Raw genomic sequence first — 27,590 nt, 5'->3', positions numbered from 1 at the left:
AATTTCATTCATGGTTAAATAGGGTTGGGTATTTTTTTTTGAATACCAGTGCTTAATCTATACTGTTATAAAACATGCCGGTGCCTAAACAGCGCCTTGATTGATGCTTTTAAGAGAAAAAAGGTGTTTTAAAAGTTGGCAGCTGTATAAAAGCTGCCTCAGTATTGTCAACTATTTAGAAAAAGATGGCAATAGAACATAAAAGTAAAGGAAACAGGTCTAACCTCTTCATTTAACATGTGTCGTGTCTTTCCTTTGGAGTGAAGTGGATCCTGTCAGGGTGGTGAGGTAGTGAAATGAAGAACCAAAATCCATCTTGTATTTCGATGCAGTGTGTACCGGTACTATGCTGGTACTGGATCTCAATATTCATCAACTATTTGGAGAGCCCTTAAGGGGGACATATTACGCAAAAATCACTTTTTCAGGCTTTTTTAAAAAAAATACATCCCCCTGGCTTGTCCCCCAAGTACCAGAAACATTTCCCCCTCTTTCTCCACCTTTCAGAAAATGTGTGCTGAAACACACCGTTCTCAGATTTCCCCCTGATGTCATGATGTCCTGTGGGGAGTTAGTCCCACCTCCAGGTTCAGTTGGCCCTCCGCGCTTGGAAGAATTAGGATCAGGATCAGGAGAGCCACATCCATGTCCTGAGAGGAGCAGGTCAGGGGCGGAGTCAGACAGCTCATTAAAATTTGAAGGCATAGACACAGAAACCGCTCGTTCTGAGCAGGGTTGAAACAGAGGTTTTTAGATATGCAAAAATCCAATCCTGGAGTGCTTTTTCAGCAACAGACTTCACAGGCATGTTTTTGGGACCTCTGAGACAACATAAATTTGTCTTAAAAGGGTAAAATATGTCCCCTTTAAGATGCAATTTGTCAAATTTTGTCTGTTCATAGGGAACTTAAGAGGGCACTTTATCAACTTGTGTCTAATAGAGGGTACATTGTCACATTAGAGGGGTCCTAAGAGTGCACTGTGTCACATTGTCTCCTCATAGAGGGCACTTAAGAGGACACTAGGCCATTTTTTCCACTGAGAGTGCACCAATGAGGGCTCTTTGCCAAATTCTGTCTATTTATAGGACCCTTAAGAGGGTATTTGTCAAATTTTGTCCATTTATAGGGCACTTTTAAGGGCACTTTGCTGTGTTAAACCATGATAGGAGAATATAAGAGGGGCAACTGCCCCCCTAGGTGCTACCAGGACTCTGAGGGGGTCACTCTGAATACTTTCTGAATGCAGTGTATAACTAAAGCATTGAGTGAGGATGTTCAGCACAGCCTTGAACATTAAGGTAGGGCGTTTTAGTTTAATTTGATGCTTGTGCTCTTCTGTCACACTGTTTCACACACACACAAAAAAAAACCCACACAGGAGTCCCTCCTGCTCTTTCACCTCTGCTTGTATTCTGACAGATTAAATGCACAGTTTCATCAAAGATCTGCCTGTAACTGTTTATCATCTCCTCTTCTTCATAGAAATATTAACAAACAAGTTTCATCAGTTCTTGTTGAATAAATTAATTCTGGTCGTCACTGCATTTAAGGTTAGAGATTCAACACAGAAACTTAAATCAGGCTTGACAGAACATAAGGATCCTGGAGGCAGTAGGATTTGTGACAGATCAGAGAGGTTCCCTTCATAAAGGTGCACAAAAATCAAACTGCACCCTGGCTACACCTCAAGAGTTAACACTCTCCCTCACTTATGAAGCCCGACATAGAGACATCTTCCAGTCTACGTAAAACATACAAACACCGCACAAAGAACAATTATTTCATCCCTGATTTGGTCCTTCTGCTCTGCCCACTGCTTGCCCACAGGCAGAGCAGTGAACGCAGGCTGAGGGAGGCACAAAGAGATAAAAAGAAGGAGGAGCAGCAAGAATTACGGCTAAATGAGGGAGACACTTTGGCCTACATGTGCACATGAGAAGCATTATGGGAAAAAGGGTTGATTGAACGCTTGTCTGCATCTTTTGTCTGTTTTTTGCTCTTTCTTCACTATGAGATGCTTCGACATCAATAAAACACACGAAAGGGCAGAAAAGATCCTGAAAGACGGGGTGAGGAGAAGGGCAGAGCAATGTGGACCACAAATTATACCTCAATAACCTTGCAAAGCAGATGGATACGTTCGTTTCCTTGTTTCTCACTGGCAAATTCATCTTGCAAAGCTTCCGTCTGAACAGTTTGGGCCTGGTTAGAAAGTAGTTAGGAAGCAGTGGCAAGAGGCCGGTGCTGTTATGGCGGGAGACATTAGTGTGGGTGCTGCTAAAGCACCAGTTTTATCAGAACTTGACGAGATTTCTTCGTAAAAAGAAAAACAAAAAACAGCAGTGAGCTGTTTTCTTTTCATAAACATCAAAAGTCGTGTACTGACATGTCTACAGTCGCCATGGTTTGCGTTCTGCAGTTCTATATGGAGACAACGTTACATGTTTTGTTGCTCTGATTGGCCCGTAAAGATGTGACAGACAGAACGTTCATCCAACCACCCTCCCAGTTTTTTTCAGAGGCTCTGCCCTTTCCCGAACACCGTCTATGGAAGGTTTTCCAGATGGATGCGTGAAACAAATCCATCTGGCGTGTAAAGTTAATATCTCAATACTTTTCACCGATATATACCCAGATTTGTTTCTGTTAAGAAATAAAAAATGGTTGACTTTAACCAAAATGTATAAACTTTGATATGACTGTAGTAAAACTCACACCATTGTCCTCGACACCCAATATTGGGTAGTTTTACTAAATATAATATAGTTTAATAATAACAGTATAAGTTTTCAGACAAACTCCCACACATTGTCATTATTCTACAAAAATTATGGAAACATTTCTCTGTACTGAAGTTGTCAACATTCTTTACTCTATCTATTATTTTCCCATTCAGCTGAATGCTCATTTTATTTTCATTCAAACTAGTCTAAAGAGAAGAAGACCCTTAGATAACAGTCATTTCATCACAGGGTCATTGTGTTTGTGGGTGTGATATGAGCCTGATATACTCTCTACAATGTGGCTAACATTAGCAGCTAGCATCGCCAGCTTTCTTTCCTCTTTGCAGATTAATATTGTGTTTGATATGTGACCTCTTTTCACTTTAAGTACTTACATGTGAGTTTAACCCTCAAAAGCCTACATACCACTTTATTTCCATAAACTACTGAAAAAGTCATACTATGCTGTTCCTACTACATGCTCACTGCTAAGCTACCGCTGAGCTTCTCATATTTATGTGCCATAAAGTGACGAGGGAAAGCTCAGACAGGAAGGCAGCCGCCATTAACTGTAGCTACAGCGGCCTCTAGTGGCGGGAGGTTCATTACAGTTTAAGAGATGGGATTTAAAGCCCATGTTTATACAATATTCTAGGTAATTAGTTTAACCAAGCACATCCCTACTCAACATAACACTCTCCCGTAGATTCAGGCATTTTTAAAACACCAGCATAAAGTTAAAAGTACTGATTTAGTAAATGAACAACCCTACGAAACCCAAACCCTATCTTAGCTGGGTTACTAAAACAGAGAAAGCAACTGAACCCTTGAAAGTGTAAATGCTTTCACTTTAATTGGAGATCAGTGGACTACAGTGAGTGATTTTGTACATGCGCTCCTGCATCTTTCACACTGTATAACAGTGTTAACAGTGCATCTAGGGGTGGGTAAAAATATCGATTAATCGATGCATCGCAATATTTCCTCCCCAATTCAATATCGATTCAGCAAATCTATTCACCTCCTGGCCAGTGGGGGTCGCTGTGCGTGTGATTTGTGTTGTATGGACGGAGGCCGCACTCCACCAAAAAACAACTAACCATAACCATGTTATGTGAGGTTTATCACAATTTCCAAGAGGACAGAAATATTATCTAAGTTTATATGCACTTAACTTTTTCAGTGTTTATACAGAACTTACATGTTTTTTACTTTTGTACTCCATATGCACAAATAAGTTATTATTGTGCAAATTTTTATTTTCAGATGTTTTATTGCTCAAAAATGTGAGGTGACTTACCAAATATGTTCACAAGGGCATGAAAATAATTATTAAAAAAATTGTCAACAGGTTATTTGAGTATTTCTACTTCTTACTGAATCGACATGGAAGCATTTAAATCAATATTGAATCGAATCGATATCGAATCGAATCAAATCGATATCGAATTGCAACCTAAAGAATCGAAATCGAATTGAATTGTGAGGTTCTTAACAATGCCCAGCCCTAAGTGCATCGCTGTAAGTCATGGTTTCAGACTGCACTGGTGTAGCAGAGCAGCATTTATTCAAATAATCAATCTAAAAGTCAACATCATAATTTGACTTCAACCTTATAACAGTCTCTGCAAAGAATCTCTTTGCAAAATAATAAACATGATTAATCATGATTAGCTTTCAAAATTAAGTGATTAAGCATGATTTTTTAAATGTATTATTTGACATCCCTATCAATAACAGAAATACTCCTGAAAAAAAAAAAAGAGTTCAATCATAATATAGGAGTTAATGTTTCTGACTATAAACAATCCTTTTACTGAGCAATAGTCCTTACACAATTTTTCTTGATTAACAAAAACAATATAAATAAACAGTACTGTCTTACCCATTATCAAGTCTGAAAGTGAATTTATCCTACAAACGTCATACTAAATTGCCCAACTGTAGAGTGGAGCCATGTTGAATATTATCTACCAGTCCAGATGTGAGCCATTTCAGCTCCAGAGTCCAGTCTGCATCTGTCCACTGCTCTGAATCTGACCTTCACGCACAACAAACCTCCTCCATTCAGGAAGAACACTCTCCATGAAAAACTCTCCTCCAAACACACACCTCAGTCTTCCTACAGGCACCAAACCCAACATCACTGACCACCAAACAGCTACAAAAACCACCGCGCTCTCCCCGGTAATCCACTGCAACGTGTGTTCAGGAAAGTCAAATTAAGAAGACAAACAGAGAGAAAACGATGGGTCGGTCAGAGCGCCGTTTGTGAGATGAGTCACCCTCCTCTCAGGGCGGAGATTAGCTCAGAGAGAGACGAGAGATGATCTGTGGAGCAGAGGTCTCCTCTCTCGCCCATCCAGTCTGTAGCACCTGCCAAACAGCATCACATCCCACGAGCACCCTCTCCCTCTCTCTCTCTTTTGCTCTCTCTGTGAGGATGAGGATGAACCTGAACCTCTCCAGCTCCTCAACAACATCAAACTATTCTGCTGAATGTGACCAAACAATTCACATTTCTGCTGATAAAGTCACTGTTTGAAGCTGCAATAGTTCTATTTTTCCACCTGAAGACGTGATAGAAAAATAATATTCCATCTGGATAAGGAGGCTAAACTCACCTTTTGTAGGCTGGTTGGGTTCAACTGAGTTTTGTCAATGATTTTTATTGCAACCTGGAAGAAACAGAGAGAGTTTTTTGATCAGAAAAGTAAAAACACATAAAAACACCTTCTTTACATACTTTCTGTGCTTATTATTAACAACCTCCTCCTCCATGCAGTGCTTTTAGTGTTTCCTCAAAGATCTTTATATCTTAATTCAACACTTAACTTTGGAGTAAAGCTCTGAAGATCTGTCTTAGCTATTAACTGATGTTTAAAATAACAATTTAGCCAATGCTGATGTTTCTTTAATACGTCTTCAGGTATAATCAACAATTTTCCATGCATTTGACCATGAAACCTGATCAGAGTTTGTCCAACTTCTTCTTCCTCCGCCCTAAAAATCTCTGATTTGATTCATTGGATAAGTGATCCAGAAATACTTTTGTGATCTTGCAGCCTGATGCTACATTTGAAAAATTCATTTTTATTTGTTTAAAGCCAACTTAGCTGTCACATGGAGTTTTATTTTGCTGATTCCAAGTGTATTTTCACGTTTTGCTCTAAGGAGAAGCTTCCGTCTAACTACTCTGCCATAAAGCCCAGATCAGTAGAGGAGTGCAGTGATGGCTGTCCTTCTGGAGCTTTGTCCAATCTCCACGCAGGATCTCTGGAGCTCAGTCAGAGGCTGTGTCTGAAATCACTCCCTATTTACTGTAGAGTGAATACGCCATTTTGTAGTGGTGTCCAAATCCTGGGTGAGCATTGTTATTCAATATATAGTGCACTCTTCTATCCCACAATGCATTGTGAAAAGTAGTGAACAACCAATGGTCACCAGCCCAGCAATATTTACCATCATGCATCATGAACGCTACTCTCAAAACATGGCAGACGAACGAGAGGAGCACAGGAACACAGATAAAAACATTTTTAAAGCTTTTTTGTTTGTTGGTTTTATCCAAAGTATTCTTTGGATAATCTTTAAGAAAGTTTACAAGTTTATGATGTTTACAAGTCATAAGGCCATCATCTTTATGCAAAATAAGAGATAATACACACAAAAATGTCTATTTTGCCACTGAAGTCACTAAACTTTATCTAGTAGTATTGGGTTTTTTTTATGGAAATATGTTACATTTAGTATCAGTTTTCAGTGAAATTCTACTATAAATTTCAATCCTCAGCTGTTGTCATGGAAATCTACTAGCCGTTGCAGGGTTGCCAGGTCTGAGTGACAAAACCAGCCAGTGAGAGTCGTGCAGTTATTTTGTTATTTTGTAAGCAGAACCCAGAAGTTAGCATCACATGGGTTCCCTCAGTGGCTAGCTTATGGGATTTTTCAATGGGTCTTTGGATCTTTAGTTAAAATAAGATCTATGTCCAACAAAAGTTTATAAAACTTATATGTTTCATTCTTAAAGATAATCTTCATAAACTGCAAATACAAGCATCACATCTAGTTTGTTTATAAAACTGATGAAAGTAGAAAGCTAATGTCATGCTATATTGAACTACAACACTGTCAAATTAATTTCACGTCATCATTCGTGGATATGAGTGAGCCACAGGCTCAGTTGCTGTGCTCGGTGATGACGTATATGGTCCCGGCAAATGCTGTAGTCCTAGATAGCTGTCCTTTAGCAACCGCCTTTATTACTTCTGCCAAGGAGGTTATGTGATCGGTTAGTTTGTTTGTTTTTTGTTAGCAACATAACTCAAAAAGTTATGGGTTACGTTATGATTACATTTTCCAGAAATGTCAGAAATAGCATAAGGAAGAACTCATTAGATTTTGAGAGTGATCTGGATCACAATCTGGAACCAGGAATTTTTTTAAAGGATCCTTTACTATTGGGAGATAGGGCTAATGACGGAAGTCTGCGCTGTCCGAGTGCTTTTCTAGTTAAGAGATAAAAAGATTCACAATTCAAACGAGGGGTATGTTTCAGATTTATTATATGTTGTGGGGTAAAATGTTTTATTTCAGGCATTTAACCGAAAACCCATTCAAAAATCCCATAGACTCTCAGACGAGGGAACAGGAAGTGCTAAAATGCTAACTCACTTCAGCGTTTCAGGACTCCTCCCTGCACCACTCTATGGCTGATAAGAACTAGCCCAAAACCAAGCCCTATGCTGAAATTCAAAATAAGTCAGTGAAACTTCCCCACACCACATAGATTGCTTGTGTGTGCGCTGGTGTGCTGCCTCTGTGTGAGGGACATGTCTGTCTGTGAGCTAGCATAGCCTAGCAGATCTTTGGTTGTGTGCCATGTTCCATGTTTTCCTGCTTCTCTGCTGGTTGGGTGTAAATAAAGTACTTTTTCTACTATGGTATTAAATACTAATACACAAGACATCATAATTGTGTCCGCTCAACCTGAGGATAAAATATCTACCCACAGCAGTAGGTAAAAAAGTAGCCCAATTCTGCAGGAAAACCACAGACCTGGCAACCCTGAGCTGGTGTTGCTAAACGTTTTTATTGTGTAACGGCGATGCAGTCAGAGTAGTGTAATCATTTTTGTGTTTTGCAGCTGAGTCCACTATATAGACCACTGCTGTTCACTATAGAGTGGACAGGGAGTAGGGAGTGGTTTCAGACACAGCCAGAGTGATCATCAGGTTTTTTGTCACCTCTCTTAATAAGGCCTTTCTATCCCGATTGCTTAGCTTGGACCAGCTCTTTGAGGAGTCCTGGTTGTGCCAAACTTCTTCAGTTTGAGAATTATGGAGGCTACTGTGCTCGTGGGAACCTTTCAGTGCAGCAAAATTTGTTTGTAGCCTTCTCCAGATCTGCACCTGTCAACTCTGAGCTCTGCAGGCAGTTCCTCTGACCTCATGGCTTGGTTTTTGCTCTGTCAGCTCTGAGGCCTTCTACAGAGAGGTGTGTGCCTTTCCGGGTCATGTCCAATTAGTTTATTTTACCACAGGTAAACTCTAATCAAGATATAGAAACAATTTATAACAATAAAAAAATGGGAGGAACCTGTGCGTTTTTGCAACAGGTCTGAATACTTGCGTCAATGTCATATTTCAGTTTTTTATTTTTAATACATTCGCAAAAGTTTCTTAATCAGGCTGCAACATAACAAAATTGAAAAAAGTGAAGGTGGTCTGAAAACTTTCTGAATGCACTTTAATCAGATCCCACTGGAGTGATCGTTCTGCACATGCTCCCCTCAGCTCTGGGCTTTGACTTGGAAACTTGAGGAGCCTAATTCCTAATTGTAGCAGGAGTCCTAGAGTTATCTGTTCTTAGTGATCATAAGCTAAAAATATGGCACTTATCTCATTTTTACCAAAAGTAAAGCAAAGGTTGTGTTCAAAATATATGAAGGAGTAAGGTTTCTCCATCTTTTCAGCATTTGGCATATTTCCAGTTCACTGTTCACTAATTTATGAGCAACGTCAACAAGAAAAACATCCACAGAATCTGAATCTGAAAGGGGATTTATTACAATCAACTGTTATGGAGTCAGACATGCTCTTTTTGATTAATGGATTCTTCAACTATGCATTTATTCTGGAACATCCCAATATCACCTAACCCTGACTTTACAATGCATGTAAACGTCCCAAGTCATTCAGTACCTAAAAAGCACTTTATGGACAATATATTTTATTATTAGTGATGTCTTTCTCAAAAATCCCATATTTCTCCTGCTACAGGTCATTTATGATGACAAATATTGTTTGCATGGTTGTGCACGATCTCTGACTCCAATATCATTTGTTTCCATTTGTTAATAATGCAGTCATATATTTTAAAAGTCCATTAAGAAGACATTAAGTGGTCATACTGTCTGATCAATAAAGCAGCCTTTAATCCTACAGGTTGTTCATGATCTCTTATTGATCTCTGAAGCGTTATTAATAGACATTTCAGTATCTTAATGTAGTGAAATTATTTCTTTAATATTAATATTTTCTCTGCTCCATAAAGATGTCATGACAGTCTGTATCTAATCAGTCTGTTAGCTTAAAAGAGGACAGGACTGACGTACTGTACTAGTAAGAATAAAAAGTTACTTTAACTCTTTAAATATCACTTTTTCTTAAACCATGGCCGACTCATGCATCCTTCCCCTCCCTCCTTGAGACCACCTCTGCCCCACATCTTACCTCCTTGCCCGTCAGGATGTGGCGGGCCAGCTTGACCTTGGCGAAGTTCCCCTTGCCGATGGTCTTCAGCAGGCGGTAGTTGCCGATGTGCGGCTGCTCGTCTGAGCACGAGGCGATGGAGTTTCTGCACCGGGCGCCCAGCGAGCGGCTGGACTGGCTGGTGGCCTTGTCTGCCCGGCTGGACCCCAGCGACACATGCTGAAAGAGAGAAGAGGAAAGAGGGGGTCACTGACTGTGCTGACTCTAATATTATGGTAATCACATCGAGAAGCAGCAGCAGGGTACAGGATCTTTAGGACTGTTTTCTGGTGAAATGAAGGCGTCAGAAAGCAGTTAATCTGGTTAGTCACCCTTGAACTCTGCATGCTAGAAATGAACTCTGTTAACAGAGAATCAAGAGAAAATGTGATGTTTCAGGACAGACTGTTTATACTGTAACCCGCAGACTCAGCTTAATACCATGTCTTCAATGTTTTCTTGTTTTATTGCACCATTTTGATTTTATTTGGAGCCAGTGGTAACTAAGTTTAGGTGGCAATTAGAGATGTTCCAATATCCTTTTTTCCTACAGATTCCAATACCAAGGTGTTAGGTATCAACCAATACAGAGTACCGATCCGATACCAGCATGAACTTTCTGGACTGACTGTGGAGACCAGCAAATTATTTTAGACCTATATTTGACGCAGAACATGGCTCAACAAATAGAATAATACACAGCATCTCTGTGACCCTAAAGTTGTTTTTCTGCTGATTACTGAGTTTTACTGCTAAAGATTAAAAATAAAATAATACAGGCGGCTATACCACAGACTCTCTCTCTCTCCATTATGCTCTATTCGGGCAGCATGACGTGAATACGGAACATCCTGCCATTGGCTGACAGACCCTCACAAAGGGTAAACATCATGATGGTTAGAATTCAAGCTAGTGGTTATAAAAGACTTAAAATGGATAAAAAGACAAACAATATCGGGTTTACTGGTGTGGATTTAATCATTCAAGTCCCGAAAAGTCACATGAGTTCCAGGCTCACTGAAAATGCTGCCCACAGGATTCAAAGGCATCAATAGCATCAATGGGAAGGCACAACGGCTAGCTTCAAGAGGAAAAAGAAGTAAGGGACAACAATTTATGGTTCAATAAGTTAATTTACTTTTGATGAACTGTGTGACGTCTTGTCATGTACGGCACTGCCGTTCTGGAAGGCTTTTTAATGATCACATTCAGAGAAAAACTTTCACAGCCACCATTCTTCGCTGCTGCAGTGAGTCCTTTGGTTCTTCTTCGCTGCTCTAAAAACAGTAGCTCATGCATGCAGCGAAGAAGAATTGATTTCCAGTTTGTAACGCTAACATTTAGCATGGCTAAACGAAGCAAAATATAAAGCTAAACCAAACAGTATCAGATGGGCGCATCAACTCGTGTACTCGCCGACACCAATACCTGCATTTTAAGAAGTTTTGGATGTATTTCCGATACTGGTATCAGAATCGGAGAAACTCTAGAGATAGTACAGTATCCCGAGTTGTGGTAAATATCCAAGGTATTTAAAAATAGGCAAGGTACACTATATGGACAAAAGTATTTGGCCACAACTGTTAATTACTGAATTCAGGTATTTCAATCAGACCTGCAGCCATAGGTGTATAAAATCAACCACCTAGCGATGCAGTCTCCATTTACAAACATCTGTGATCCTAAATAGGTTGTTCTGAAGAGCTCAAAACTTAAAGCATGGTTCTGTGATGGATGCCACCTTTGCAATAACACAGCTTTTGAAATTTCATCCCTGCTGGATATTCCAGGGTCAACTGTTAGTTGTGTTATTAGAGAAGTGGAAGTTTTTAGGAACAACAGCAACTCAGCCACTAAGGAGAAGACCATGTACAAACACAGAGAGGGGTCCACGACTGCTAAAAGTCACCAACTCTCTGCTGATCCTACAGCTGAAGAGCTCTGATCTTCTAATGGTATCAATGTAAATACAAAACCTGTGTGTCGAAGCTTCACTGAATGACTTTCCATAGCCGAGCAGCTGCATGAAAGCCCCACGTCATAAAGTCCGACACCAAATGCTGGACAGAGTGGTGTAAGCACACCAACACTGGACTGTGGAGCAGTGGAAACGTGCTCTGTGGAGTGATGAATCACGCTTCTCTGTTTGGCAGCCAGATGGGAGAGTCTCGGTTTGGTGGATAACGAGAGGACTTCACCTGCCTGACTGAACTGTGCCAACTGTGAAGTTTGGTGTCACCAAAGACTGCATGAAATATGAACACACTAAAGTGATGTAATACATTAATTCCTGTAATGGTTGTGGGAACCATTTTGTAAATGCTGACTCCACCTCCTGGAAAACAGCAAGAAAACATCTATCAGTCAGTCAAATCTGTTATACTCCATACAAATTTTGTTCAAGGTTTTATTCAAGGTGTAGAAACCCTGAAAAAGTTGGGGTTGCCCAGAATTTTTAATGCAAATGTCATGTGTTCACAACACAGATTGGTCTGCTTTTCTTTTTAGCCAGTGTGACCAGTCATCACTAAGAGCCAGATGCCCTGGGGTGATGAAAATCATATAATGACACAGTTAAAAATACAACAAATACATGCCGAAAACTATGACCACCAACAACTGATGGTACTGTAAACATCACATTTATCACTTCAGTGATTAAAAGATATGAAGACATTATTTTAGACTCAGTAAAACCATCATAGTGACTCTGACAGTCATCATATACGTCACTTCCTTCATGTCAAGCACTTCTGTCAAGCCATGAGCTTGTGCTCCAGGGCCGCAGCTGATAAGCCGTCACTCACAGCTGCAGTGCTGGAGGATAAAAGACAGGGAGAGACACAGTGATCTTCAGGAAGTGAGTGGCTTAACAGCAGATCATGTTGACCAACAACTGAGGCAGAGATATGTTGAGAATTTTCAGGTAATAGTTATTAATGCAGCATTTTGTCTGTATGTCATCACCATAAAGAATAAGATACACAAACTATCAGACAAGCTGCAGCCGCTCTATACAGCAGAATCAATTCAAACTTTTTAAATGGGAGTTGTGTTTGCACATGCAGGAAACAGCAGGAGAGGGTTAGGGAGAAAGGTGCATGCATGATAAGAGAGATGTGATGCTGGTGGTTATCAGTGCAGCACTTTACGCATGAACAATACCATCTAAGCTTGAGTAGAAGACTAGCTAAACCTGCTCTGTACTGTAAATGCATTGGATCCATTTAGTAAGATACTAATCAGATTATCTATAAATACAACCCAAATTTCACTAAAGGTGGGGCACCGTGTTAACCTGGCATGCCAGATGGATGTGTTTCACACATCCATCTGGTAAACCTTCCATAGACAGCGTTTAGGAAAGGGCAGAGCCTTTAAAAAAAACTCAGTGGGTGATTGGATGAATGTTCTGTCTGTCACATCTTTACAGGCCAATCAGAGCGACAAAACACGTGACGTAGCCACTACCGAGGGGTAAACTCCATAGAGAACTGCATAATGCAAACCATGGCAACTGTAGACGTGTCAGTACATGACTTTTGTCATTTTTGAAAAGAAAACAACTCACTGCTGTTCTTTGTTTTCTTTTAATGAAGAGATGTCATCAAGTTCTGATAAAACTGATGCTTTAGCAGCATCTATGCTAATCTCTCCCGCTATGATTGTACCGGCCTCTTGTTGTGCAAGCTGCTTGCTTACAACTCCGCCGTGGGACGAGAGCTTTGCAAGATGGATTTGCCAGTGAGAAACACAGAAACGGGCAAATCCATCTGCTTTGCAAGTTTATGACTTATGTCAAAGTCCCCAAATTCTGCTATTCAGAAACCCCAATTAATCCAGGTTAATCCAGTAGCTTTGCTTCTAGACTTTCCGTCCAGGTTATAGGTACTGGTTTTGGCCATGATGGGCATGGCATCATGCAGTTGAGGTAGCTCTAGAGAGGTAGAGGTACCTCTATAGAGGTAGTTCTTTATCAGAGCAAACACAGCACATAAAGCTTTCCATGACAGAAAACATGTTTCCACTGTTCTTGGACCTGCTTCAGCATGAGTTTGGGATAGTTATGAGCAGGGTTACATTTTTACTATAAGCAGGTGTATACAATGGCTGCTACTGCTATAGTTATTAGCTGTAGACGCAGCTGTAGAAAAGCAGCAGTTTAATCAGACCTCGACTACATTTCTTAACTGAAACAAGAGCAAAGAGCCAAACTGCAAGCTTCTCCTAACAGAGATGTTGTTGCATGACTCCAGTTAGGCTTTGGCATGAATTTAGCCACCGACAAGCTGTGCTGTGCTGCTCATAAACTACAAAAGGGCTAGTCTGTACAACTCAGGTTAGTACCAGAGCTGCAGTACTAGCCTGCTAAATGGATGCATCCCTAATCATGTCATATAGTATGGGGATAAAGGTGCATGTACTTGTATTCAAGCCAACTGTTTCAGAACAACACATCCTGCACAGTGCAGACTTGTGCATGTGCAGAACAGATCAATTCTGAGATCCACACAGCCCTAAAGGGGCAGATTTAGATTGAAAATAAAGTAGTAAATATAAAAAAAAAAGTCAAAAAGTCAAAAATTACCTGAGTATAGAAAATCTGCCACCTTCATTGTATGATGTGGCATTGTGGGTGTATGATTTTATCCTATCATATTAATATAGTAGCATATTGTATCATATTGTAGTGGTATAGTAATCTGTCATGTAGTATTGTTCTGCATTGCAATTTAAGTCGCTGAACTCATGCAGTTTTCACCCTAAAATATAAAAAACGAAATCCTGATAAATTGTGAGAAAATAATCTGCAGATCAGTCAATGAAAAATGAAAATTTAATTGCAGTTTTGGTATGAAGCAGCTTTATGTCTGCTGACAAACCACAGAAATACAAGGAGGAGAAAAATGGGAAAAATAAAATGTAAAATCCAGGAGATGGAGGACCAACAACGCCAGGTAGAAAAGGGTCAGAAAAGAAGAAGAAGAAGAGGGATGACTAGAGCAGAAAGATACAGAAGGAAGAAGAAAAAAAAGGAGCAGATGCCGGCACAGTGGTCCCTGGCCGGCTTCAGGCCCTGAGGCATCACACTTCCATCCCCCCAGCATGTCATCCTGCTCTCACAAACACAACCACGCAGCCTGAAGCCCTACCTTCAGACACTCCCCTCCTTCACATGCTTCTTTCTCTGTTCTCACGCCCCACCTAGAGATGACTCGAGCCCCCTCTCTCTCCCCCCACATGAATAAGAAGAAGAAGAAGAGGAGAGCACTTGGACTGTAAGGCCTCTTCACCTGTGCCAACACGGCAACACAACATTTGAGCGGGTCCATTCACTCGTCTGTCATCACAGCTTAATTGTGGAGTGATGACAGCCGATCAGACTCATTCTGATGGAAGATCTGCATTCATAATCAATCATGCAGCTCTTAAACACACACTCACACATAAACACACACACACATGCAGTGGCTTAACCATCCCTCTGTGCTCAAAGCTCTGCTAACAAACAGATGGGGAGGGAGGGGGGATGACTGCCAGAAGTGTTTAGAGGAGAGAAATGACATAATGCAACATCAATCAGTGCAATTATTTACTAGATAGATAGATAGATAGATAGATAGATAGAATTGCTGAATCAGATGAGGGAATTCTTGTCACAGGGCAGAGGAAGCGACCTATTGGTCAAACTCTGATCTGTTTTCAGGTCAAACATAAGAGAAAGTGATGGCATACTAGGATTCTTGCATCAAAAGAAGAGATGAAAAAAACAGCATCAGCTAAATTCTTGTGTTTAGTACCAGTTTCAGAATTGGCCATCATTTTTACAACCTGTGTGTCTCCATCTGTTTGATACTGGGGCAACAGCAGTCTTTCAAACCCAATATTGGGCATTTTCATCTTTAGATATAAAAAATTGTAGGGGAACTCCAGCACAGCATGTAAATTACACAAACATGTTTGTAATAATTAGAATAATACATGGAGCTGGTAGGGAGCATTACATTTTGCAGCTCCTTGCCCATTACAGACACTTTTCTAGTAGTTGCCATCATATCGGTGAAACTTAGACAGTTCTCTGTCACTCATTCGTGGTTGGCCTGTTGTGCAGTGATCCCTGCTGGGGTTATTTTGCTAATATTTCTGGTGGATTGTTGTTGTTTTTTGTTAGACACATTTGCACCATAGGTGAAGTTATCCACTGAGCGTTCTCGCCTGAGACTTAGGTGCTCCTAAAGGACACAGTGTTTTAGTATGCATAGCCTTGCAACAAGATTGACCTGCGTTGCCACAGATTTTCAAGAGCTACCACAGGACTGTAATATTGTAAAATACAACACATAAAAATTTAGTTTAATTATATTTAGTGTGCACAAACAGACACTTTAAAAGTGTTAAATGTAACTCTCTATTAGTCTAATTAACACTATCAATTCTGCTGTGTACTTGACTTCATCACAAAGGTGTGACAGCGCCTGAACGACCTGGTTGGAGATCTATTCTCTTGTTCTTTCCAATAAGAAGAGATCATATTTGACTGTAAATATGATCCTCGCAGTACTTAAAGCAAACTTCAAATTAAATATGTTTTACTTTTACTGGGTAGAATTTCTGACCAGTACTTTTACTTCTACTGAAGTAGCTTTTAACCAGTTATTCTACTTTTACATGAGCACAACAGTCTTGTACTTGTTCCACCTCTAGGTGCTGGTAGCCCTGAGGTTAAACCTCTATGTCCCATGTAGAGAGGCTGTTGTCATTGAGGTGGGCTTTCCAGGTTCAAATCTGGCCTGTGGCTCCTTTACTACATGTCATTCCTCTCATTTAGTTTCCCTCTATCTAATGTCATCTCTCTGTAATAAAGGCATAAAAGCTGAAGAAAATATTTATATATTAATGAAATAAAATATTGCTAATTATTTCTAAGCAAAAGAGAGAGCACTGTCCAAATTGCACAAATTTTGTTAACAACTGAAAAAGAGGGGTGACATTACATCTACTTTTCCAGTCGTTACAAACACGACTGTCAGTCACCCTCAGGATATCCCACTGTCCTTTCTTTGCAAGGAAAGCATAAGAGCCCCAAAATCTTTTAACATAATGATGAATATATGGCGGTATATTTCTAAGCAACAGAGAGAGACAGTACAAAGTTGCACAAATAAATTACCATTAATTGGAAAAGGGGGTGAAGCTGGAAAACAGCGAGGCCTCTTGCAGCCCCACCCCTTTACACCCACTTTTACAATTGTTGCCAACATATTTGTGCAATTAGGAAACCACGCTGTCTCTCTTGGTTATGGATGTGAACATATGGGGTGCTTGTGGCTTAGTGGTTATGTGTGCATGTGCAAAGCAGGTGGCACATGTTCAGCTTTGGTCTGTAGCTCCTTTCCTTTCCTGCTTGTTAGTCCCAACTCTCTCAATTTCCAAATCTGTCCAAAGTCCTTTCGCTGTCATAAGGGACGAAAAAAATATAATATCAATATTTCTGATTAAATGGAAATTTTTTTACTTTAAATTTTTAAGCAAAAGAGAATGAACACTGTCTAAATTGTACTTACACTTTGACAAAAAATAGGAAAATCCCCACTACTCCTATTGTTGCAATTATGTCTGTGCAATTTTGACAGTATTCTCTCTTGGCTAAAGTGATGACCATATGGGGTGATGGTAGCTCTGTGGTTTTGCCCACATGCCCCCTGTACAGAAACTGTTAACTCTGAGGAGGGTGGCCCAAGTTTAAATCCAACCTGTGGCTCCTGTCCTGCATGCTCTTTCCTACTCTCTCTTAGATTTCCAACTCTATCCACAGTCCTTTTTCTGTTATAAAGGAATAAAAGCACAAATTATTTCTTAAAATGAATGAAAAATATATGACCAGGAAGGTTAAAACTTAACAGAGGGAGCCCTGTCTGAATTGCAGAAATATGTTGGCAAAAAATGGGTAAAGATGGAAAAAAGCAAGGCCTCTTGCAGTTCCTTACCCATTACAGCCATTTTTTTAATCACTGCTGACATATTTGTGCAATTTTGACAGTGCTCTCTATCACTGGTAGCCTGGTGGTTTTGTCCGTATGTACTGTGTACAGAGGCTGTTGTACTTAAAGTGGGTGGCCTATGTTCAAATCCAACCTGTGGCTCCTTTCCAGCATGTCATTCCCCCCTCTCTCTCTCTCTCTTTCTCTCTCTGTTTCCAGCTCTGTCTATTGACCTTTCTCTATAGTAAAGGCAAAAAAGTCTCAAAAATACTTATGAATTTAACAATGAATAGTATTCAACTGTGCAGTTTTAAGCAAAAGAGAGAGAGCGTTGTCTAAAATGAACTAATATCTTGGTAATAATTGGGAAAGTGGGTCCATTACACCCACTTTTCAAACTGTTGCAACTGTATTTGTGCAATTTAGCAACAATTTCTCTGTTAAAAAAAAAAAAAAATGACCAAATATGGAGCTGGAAGCCTTGTGGTTATGTCGGCATGCCCCATGTACAGAGGCTGTTAAAGTGAATGGCCAATGTTCAGATCCAGCCTGTGGCTCCTCTCCAACCCCCTCTTCCTCTGTCCCTCTTCAGTGTCTTCATCTATCCATTGTCTATTCTCTGAAATAAAAGCATTAAAGCCCCAAAATATTTTTGTGGAGCTGTGACGGGCAAGTCTTCATGCAACTCCTGAGAGTGTTTCTAATCGTTGCCACTGTATCTGTGCAGTTTGAACAGCGCTCTATCTCTCTTGGTTATAAACATGGTTTTAAGGAGCCTTTTGGTCGTATGCCTCATGTACAGAGGCTGGTATCTTTGAAGTTGGCTGTGCAGGTTTAGATCTGACCTGTGGCTCCTTTTCTACATGGTAATCCCCACTCTATCTCCATCGCTTTCTGGTTTCTGACTCTTCTCAATGTTCTTTCTCTGTAATAAAGGCATAAAAGCCCAAAAATAATTACTCATCTATAAGTGATGAAAATATATGACTTTGAGAAAAGGAGAGAGAGCACTGTCCATGTTGCACACATATGTTAGCAACAATTGGAAGAGAAGGCCTTGCAGCTCCTCGTCCGTGATATGACACCCACTTTTCCAATCGTTGCCAAGATATTTGTACAAATTAGTCAGTTATCTCTCTCTTGGTTAAAAATGTGACCAAACTGGGTGCTTATAGCTGTGTGGTTATACCCCTGTATGCTCCTGTGTACAGAGGCTGTTGTTCTTGAGATGGGCAGCCTTTGTCCAGTTCCAGTCTGTGGCTCCTTTCCTGCATATTATTCCCCACGTTCTCTCTGCAGATTCCCACTGTATTCCCTGTCTTTCTCTTAAATAAAGGCATAATGAAGGCATAAAAGCACAATATAAGTAGATATATGACATTTTTAATCAAAAGGGAGAGAGAGGACTGTCCAAACAGCAAAAATAAAATGGCAACAATTGGAAAAGGTGCTCCATTTTACCTACTTTTCCAGTTGCTGCCAACATATTAGTGCAACTTAGATATAACTCCCTCTATGTGGGTTAAAATGTGACCATATGTGGTGCTGGTAGCCTAGAGGTTATGTCTGCAATAAAGGCATCACAGCCATTATATAATCACTTCTACATATATAAAATATATATGGCTGTATATCTTTTAAACAGCAGAGATGGATCAGTGTCTAAATTGCAGACCTTTGCTGGCAGCATTTTGCCTTTTGTACCCACTTTGCCAATGCGACCATAATTTTTCAATTTAGCCAGAATTTCTCTCTTTAACCCTGACTGTATGCAGCACTGGTCACTTTGTGGTTATGTCCACATGTCACATGTAGAGAGGCATTATTTTTGAAGAGGACTATCCAGGCTGGAGTCTTGCCCGTGGCTCCCTCCGTGCATGTAATTCCCTAATCTCTCTCTTTCATAGTTTCTGACTGTATTCACTATAAAAATAAATGCATCAAAGCCCCAATAAGTTATTTATATATACATTATAAATGTATGACTGTATATTCTAAGCAAAAGGGAACGAGAGAGTGAAAGAAAGAGAGGGAGAGAGAGAGTGCTGTCGAAATGCACAAATATGTATGCAACCTTTTTTTACCTCCGCCAGGAAGGTTATGTGATCGGCAGGGTTTGTTAGTTAGTTAGTTTGTTTGTTAGCAACATAACTCAAAAAAATATGGACATGGATATTGATAAAATTTTCAGGAAATGTTAGAAATGGCATAAGGAAGAACTGATTAAATTTTGGGAGTGATCCGGATCACTGTCTGGATCCAGGAATGTTTTAAACTATTCTGTACTATTGTGAGATAGGGCTAATGGCGGAGGTCTGCGCTCTCTCAGTGCTTTTCTAGTTATTTGTGCAATCTAGTAATCTCTATCTCTCGTTAAAAATGTGACCATGCAGGATGCTTTTAGCCCCGTGGTTATGCCCCTGTAAGCCCCCATGTACAGAGGCTGTTGTCCTTGAGATGGACGGCCTATATCTAGGTCCAGCCTGTAGCTCCTTACCCACATGTAATTCCCCATGCTCTCTCTGCAGGTTCCATCACTATTCACTGTCTTTCTCTGCAGTAACAGCATAAAAGCCCTGCCCAATAAAATTATATAGAAATGGTAAATATATGACTGTATATTTTTAATCAAATGAAATAGAGGACTGTCTAAATTGCACAAATAAATTGGCACCAATTGGAAAAGGTTCTCCATTTTACACACTTTTCCCATTGCTGATAACATATTTGTGCAATTTAGACAGCATGCTTTCTATCTGGGTTAAAAATATGACCATATGTTGTGCTGGTAGGCTAGCGGTTATCGCTGTATACCCCCATGTACAGAGGCTGGTGTCCTTGAAGTGGTTGGCCCATGTTTAGCTCTGTCTTGTGGCTCCATTCCTGCACGACATTCCCTATTCTCTCTCTTCAGTTCCCACCTTTATCCACTGCCCTTACTCTGCAAAATAAACCGCTTATAGTCATATATGACTGTACATTTTATGCAACAGAGAGATTAAATTACACAAATATGTTGGCAACATTTGTTATGTGTTTAATTTAAACCGTGTTCAGAAGTTTACATGCAATATTTGATGATTAAAAATCAAAATTGGCCAGTATTGGGTGTCTGTGACTACTATCTTTTTCCATGGTATCAAACATGTATTATTTGATTTTTGTATGAATGCTTCTATATACGCTTAAATACCTATAATAAATACTCTCTATTTATACTAAACATTTCATTTAGATCATCTTGTGGTCAGTAATCATATTACTGTTAGTGGTTCTTACTGTAAACAATCTTTTTACTGAGCATTAGGCCAAAATAATTCATTTAACATTCAGTCACCAATGACCAGATGGAGCCAGACATTATTTCAACACTAAAGACATACATTAATATAAAGAAATACTGTCTAACTCTTAGTCATTTTGAAAATACATGGAAGAAGCCTTGCCCAGCCCTGATACATAGATAGATAGATAGATAGATAGATAGATAGATAGATGTTTTCTGTCTGTCTCACATGAATGAATCCTCTCTGTACAGCAGCAGGCCTCTGTATGGATGTATGGCGCTGCTGTCTGACACCCACTGGCTGTGGGGTTGGGCGCTTCGTAGCCTGCGCAGCAACGGACTGCACATCATTTTACGCAGTAATCCCCCCTCGCTTCATACCGACAACCCAGATATTCTCTATACATTTATTTCGGCCTTCTGTGTGCGCGTCCCACCCATGCAATTTGAGGGGAATGCACGCATACACGCATGCACAAACATGCACATTTATATAGGCGGCAGCGGCAGCAGCAGCAGCAGGGAGCATAATGTGACATCACTATCTCTCCACAGCCTTATAATCAGAGGTGACGGCTGGTTTTCAGGCTTTCTGCGCATATCCGCCGAGTGTTATCGTATGCGGATGGACTCATTCCGGGCTGTTTGCCTGCCATCAGCTCTTTCCCAAGGTTAGCCCATTTTGACAGAGCCAATCCATCCAATATCACCTCCAGAGTCCTTCCCCCTAATGAGGAAAAATAACAGCCTCATCATGCACCGTGAACATGCACAGAGGATGCAAAAGGCCACAGACTGTAGATGAAGGCTGTTTTATTATCAACGATGCATGATGTACCTTGTGCATGCACACAAACAGACACAGGCTATAGGCTGTAATTGCACTTACATGGTCTCCACTACTCCTGTCGTTTCCAGACGGTAATGCAGATCGAGAGGACATGTTGTTTTGTTGCTTTTTTCCCTGAGTAAGATTCACGGGGTGTTCGCTCGGAGGGTGTTTTCAGGCTCCACAGACACAATAACATCCGCAGATGAGACCCACCGTCCCGAATCAATCCGCCTCTTCTCCAGCCGGCCGAGCCGCGGTCCAGAGGAGACCTCTGCCTGTCATGGCAGCAGTGAATATGTGGAGGGAGGGTGTCCTCAAACGGGCTGCATTTTCTTCCACCATGCACGGTGCAGAAACTGAGGCCGATCAGCGATGCAGCAAATGCAATGTAATGCAAATCCCGAGCATCGAATAGACTGTGCTAAAATGCGGTGATGTTTGGCCGGAGCCCAGCGTCTCTGTGTCGGCTCTCCACCCTCTGCCTCATATCTTCACAGCAAACAAACACGGCTCCTCCTGGATGACGATCTCCATGGCCGGGCCGTCCGTCAAACACTGACCGAGAATCAGTCACCTTAACCGGCCACCACCTCCACCAGCTCCGCCTGCACAAACACGGCTTCACGGTGCAGCGGGGAACAGGCCGAGATGTTCACAAATCGGTATTCCCGGTCGGTGAGATGCGCACCAACAGCAAGTCAGCACGAGAGCAAAGAGACGGGACATCCGGTCTGGCGTTTCAAAGTAAAAGCCCGCCTATGCTCTAATACTACCGGTTTGATATGAGCACTCTCAGTGAAGGCAGGTCCACCCAAAGACATGTCTGGGTCCCTGATAGACCCTGGACAGTCCACGAGCAGCATGCGGATTAACCAGTCGTCCCTTCTTGAGGAAAAGACTCGATCATTTCCCCATTTGACCTTTTTATCACTTCTCCAGGGTTTTTTCAAAGTATTGTTCTGCTTTTCGTTTTAATAAAATGTCATTTATTAACATAACAAACGTCAGAGTAAACAGAATTAAGACACACCTTATTTCAAGTGATTAAAAAAAAAAATCTTTTATTTTTTTCAGCTGAAGCCAGTTTGGCCTTTTTCCAAAAGGGTAGTTAACAGCTAAAATTAAAAAAAAAAAAAAAAAAAAAAAAAAAAAAGCTTATTAACCTCTTAAAACTCACATGTACATATCAGGACGTTATATTTTGGCTTTTCTTAAACATAGTAGTAAAAATAATAATAAAAATAATAATGATGATAATGACAATGATGATGATAATAATAATGTTAATAATAATAATAATAATAGTTTAGAGGTGTTTACAATGACATATGAATCAATGAATAACCCTTTTAAAGATTATAAGTATGATGAAATGATAAAATGATGCTTAATACTGTGGAATAATTATGAAGGGTTACTATTAAAGAATTAATATTTTTATTTAAATATATATTTTGTGCTGCGATATGTATGTTTTTCTATAAAAATCAATTTAAGTCCAGCCTCTTAATATTTTATATATATATATATATTTTAATTTTACTGTGATTTGCCTCTTAACATTTTATTCTTCCTCTATGTTAACTGTTTTGCACCAAAAGTCAAATTCCTTGTATGTGAAAATTTACATTGCAATAAAATTCAGTTCTGATAATGATTCTGATTAATCAGTTTATGATAAAATAATAATAATAATAATAATAATAATAATAAAAACAGTGTATGTACAGTGCTTAACAAATTTATTAGACCACCTGTCATATTTGTCTCTGAGACCATCCAGCATCATGAAGTGCTTTCATTTTTTTCAGTCAGCTCTCCATGTTTTACCATTTTGAACAAGAATGAGGAATTTCAAACTGAATTCACCCAAATTTGAGCCGGCTCACTGGGCTTCTCTGAGAAGTCAGAAATGAATCAAGCATAACATTCAACCACTAAAACTGTTTTCTGTTCAGGAATGCAAATAAATAACTATAATTTGAGATATTAATCAAGAAATATTAATATGCTTTACTATTTTTTCGGTGTTTTTGTAAATCAGTAAATTTTAAAATTCATGGATAACAATAATAATTATATTTTAGCATTATAAATATCATTTGGGTTAAAGAGCTTCTACATATTGGTGTATTAACCATTGCAGAAACATAAAAAATGATTTTGGTAATTACCAATGCTGTTAATTTAGGGCAGCTGTGGCATAAACCTTACTTTGGTTAGGGTTAGGGTGGTCTAATAAATTTGTTAAGCACTGTACATTTAGTGCATGTACCCAGGGTGCTAGTTTGATAATTCACTATTATATCTATATAACATATGTATACAATAAAAATGCTGTACATTTTTCTTAATTCTTAGTAGGACCTGAAGCATGGTTTGTTTAGCTCACAGGACATTATGTGCTAAAACTGAATGCTTACTTATGTGGTCAGTCCATTTACTCACACACTCTTTAAACCAGCAGACACAAAGACTGGCTGGATCAATGGCCCAGTTTTTCAGTGACACGTTGTTTCACTTTTATTTTGTAAGCCTATCTCTAAACTTCCTGTTGGAGCTACCTAACCAAGTTTGACTTCACGCAGCTGAGATGCGCCACATCAGAGATGCTCACAGGTCCACACACATCACAACCCACTGCCGGTTCTACCAGCGTAGATTTGTGCGTAAATTTGCATAAAGTCTCCAAAGATGGCCGATGTTTAGTCTCATCCTCTAATTGTGGGATTGTTTCCTCCTTTTAGCTAATCTGCTGGTGGAGATGGTGTGAACAAAGAGAGGAGAAATGTCTGCTTAGGTGGGAAGGTCCATCTTCAGTTATGAATATAACTGAAAACACAGAGGTATCACTCCATAATAAATCCAAAAACCCTGTATATGGGGCTGACTAGCTTTTAGTAACTGGGTAGAATGAGGGAAATAGTATCCAATATAAAAGATATGAATCATTGTGCAAAAAAAGTCAGTGAGTAGTCTCTTGGTTCCAAGATTTCACCCTCTACGACTGGCCTCATAAACTACCTCTGTCCATTCTCAGCACACTTAAATTGACTTGTGCATGCACAAATATGTGGGGGATTCCCTAAAAACACCCAGGAGCAGCATCACTCCTCTTTTAGTCTCCTTAATCCTCTGAAATAGTTTTAATTCCCTGGAAACTTTCATATCACCCAGTGCACAACAGTTGACCTGCTGTGCCCCAAAATAAGGACCTGATTTGACTTCCAGGGTTATAAGTGAGTCAGTGAAGAGCAGATGAATGCAGACATCAGAATAAGCCAGCGTATTCAGGGAGGTTTAAGTCCTTCATCACTGTAATGGCTTATTGAAGTCAAACCACAGGATGTAAACTCTTTATTAAGATCATGAATAGAGATCTGTGCAGGGGTGCAGTGTCGATTCCCAGGGCATGCTGGTTACCATCACTCCTCCTGGACACGATGTCTGTTCTAGAGCAGTTTTAGTGAGAAATGAAAGATGAAATTGCGGGTTCTTCTCTGTAAATAGATCGGTTAATAGGTTATTAACCTATAGGTTATAGGTTATTTAGCCTTTAATACACAATTCTCTCTGTGTACCTACTTATCTACTCCTCTTCATCCCCTATGGGGCATAAAGCTTCAGTGAGCTGAGGGTAGAAGGTAGAAGCCTGACAAAGAGCGATCCACTGGTCCTCCAGTTTGGGGGTTGGGTGTAACGCCAACAACGCCACATCGTAAAAAAACATAACTGTTACAGAAACTACAATTAACATATCTCTCTATATTCGGTGCCAGATAGTACCTTGAAGTGTTAACTTTTTGTTCAGTCACCAATTACTAAGTTTGTGAAGCATGCTGGTTGCAATATCATGCTGTGGGGATGCTTCTCAGCAGCCGGCCCTGGAAGGCTCGTAAAGTTAGAGGGTAAGATGAATGCAGCAAAATGTAGGACAATCCTATTCAGTCTGCAAGAGAACTATGGTTTGGGAGGTTTATTTTTACAGCAACACAATGACCTGAAGTATAGAAAGAAAGCTACACAGAAATGGTTTAAAGACAACAAGGTGATAGATCCACTCAGACTCAGTGCTGTGATTGCAGCCAGTGGTGCATCTCCAAAATACTGACTCAAAGGGGGGAATATTTATGCAGCCTCCTTATTTTACATGACATATTTTTGGTTTAACTGTTATCACTTTGTATTCATTTGGTTTCACTTTTTTTTTCATATCTTTTCTTGTGAAAAAAAAAAATTATATTGACCATAATTGATTTATAAAATCAATAAAATGGGTAAAAAATCCAATTGAGAGAATGCTTTTTTAGGGACTGTATTTCAGGTTAAATTTAAAGCAGGACACCTTGTGCTTTCTTTAAAATTTTGATTAATTTCTGGGCCTTATAACCTTGCAAAGCAGATGGATTCACCTGTTTCCATGTTTCTCACTGGCAAATCCATCTTGCAAAGCTCCTATTTGAGCCGTTTGGGCCCAGTTAGAAAGTGACAGGACCAATCAGCATCGAGGGGCAGAACTTTCGGGCGCAGTAGAGTTGCAAGCAGCAGCAAGAGGCTGGTGTAATTATGGCGGAAGACATTAGCATGGATGCTGCTAAAGTGCCAGTTTTATCAGGACTTGACTTCTTCGTTAAAAGAAGAACAAAGAACAGCATTGAGTTGTTTTCTTTTCAAAAACGGCAAGTCGTGTACCCACATGTCTATAGTTGCCATGGTTCACGTTATGCAGCTCTCTACGGAGTTTACTCCTCGGTAGCGGCGCACCTCGGTTTGGGGCAATGATGCCACGTGTTTTGTTGCTCTGATTGTCCCATAAAGATATGACGGACAGAACGTTCACCCAATCACCCTCCGAGTTTTTTTTTCAAAGGCTCTGCCCTTTCCCAAATGCCATCTATGGAGGGTTTATCAGATGGATGTGTGAAACAAATCCATCAGGCGTGTCAGGTTATAGGCCTTACTTTTAAGGTAGCATAATGATAAAATGGTGTGTATCAGGTAAAGACGACACTGATTCTTGGTGTCCTGAGTCTAGAGAGTAAATTGCATTTCATTCTCTTCCCTAAAGCTCAAATAAGCACAGAAAAGTGTTTCCACTGGATTAAGCTGTGTGGAAGACCACACGGTCAGCTCAGGAAGATCAACAAGGATGTCAACATTTGTTCTGAGAAAACAGGGTGTAAGCAAAGTTTGCAAGTACTGCAAATATGAAGCCTCATTCCCTATGTCATTAACATCATGTTACTGCAGCCTTCTAAAATTTGCTCATCATTTTGTCTTTATAACTTTGTATTTTTGCTGTTTGACTCTCAGACATCAGTGGTGTAAAGCTGCAGACAAACGTATCCAAGTCAAAACCATAAACCCTTACAGTGTGCCGGTAATTTTTCTGAGTGAGATGAAATGATGGGGCTTAGGGATAGGTCAATCTGAAGTGTTCACAGTATCAAAGAACAAGCAGAAAGAGTATGACTCAGTTTTATTACAGGAATAAAGAAAGCTTGTTTGTGGTGAATTCCCTTAATTTGAGCTGTACTCAGACATCAACTTATCCCAACTTGTTGCAGAAATTTACCCGTTGGCTGGCAGGAAATAATTCTAGGGTTAAAGTGGGGATAAAAATCTTTACTTGCTTGTGTTTGCATGGGATTTCGTTCATAAATGCAGCTTAGTTCCTTCTTTAAGAAGCCGTCTATCTTAACCAGGGTGCTGTGGCACCAGTCCAGCAGGTGTCCCAAAACTTGTGCACCACCATTATGTTTAAATATAGGCATTTCAATTGTTTAAGAGATTGATCCTTTTAATTCTATAACTAAGTAAATACCAGTAGCAATAGAAGGATGTTAGTTTTAATCAGTACATATTTGGTTTGGTGGTTAGTCAAATTTTTAAAGGGTGCCTCAGCAGGAAAAAAAGGAGGCAAAAACTTGTTGACACTTATCCACAGATATTCATTTGATCACATCTTTACACAGAAATATGACTCTTTTTACCCCAAATCAAATTACACAAG

General features: G+C 39.9%; 1 protein-coding gene across 4 annotated transcripts in view; it reads right to left on the bottom strand.

Annotated features, from left to right (window-relative positions):
• The window catches only part of mark4a (MAP/microtubule affinity-regulating kinase 4a), a 70,732-nt gene extending 48,224 nt beyond the window's left edge, over positions 1 to 22,508 (bottom strand). For all 4 annotated transcript variants that reach the window (XM_041801413.1, XM_041801414.1, XM_041801415.1 and 1 more), the window contains exons 1-3: positions 21,635 to 22,508; positions 9,460 to 9,657; positions 5,350 to 5,403 (exon numbers count right to left, since the gene is read on the bottom strand). In XM_041801413.1, the coding sequence (XP_041657347.1) occupies positions 5,350 to 5,403; positions 9,460 to 9,657; positions 21,635 to 21,688 (306 nt within the window). In that variant the 5' untranslated portion in view covers positions 21,689 to 22,508. The remainder of the gene's footprint in view (positions 1 to 5,349; positions 5,404 to 9,459; positions 9,658 to 21,634) is intronic.
• Positions 22,509 to 27,590: the final 5,082 nt, after the last annotated feature.

Source organism: Cheilinus undulatus, linkage group 12, assembly GCF_018320785.1.
Source record: "Cheilinus undulatus linkage group 12, ASM1832078v1, whole genome shotgun sequence".
In the NCBI taxonomy this organism is placed as follows: domain Eukaryota; kingdom Metazoa; phylum Chordata; class Actinopteri; order Labriformes; family Labridae; genus Cheilinus; species Cheilinus undulatus.
This window is presented reverse-complemented; position numbering and strand designations above follow the sequence as displayed.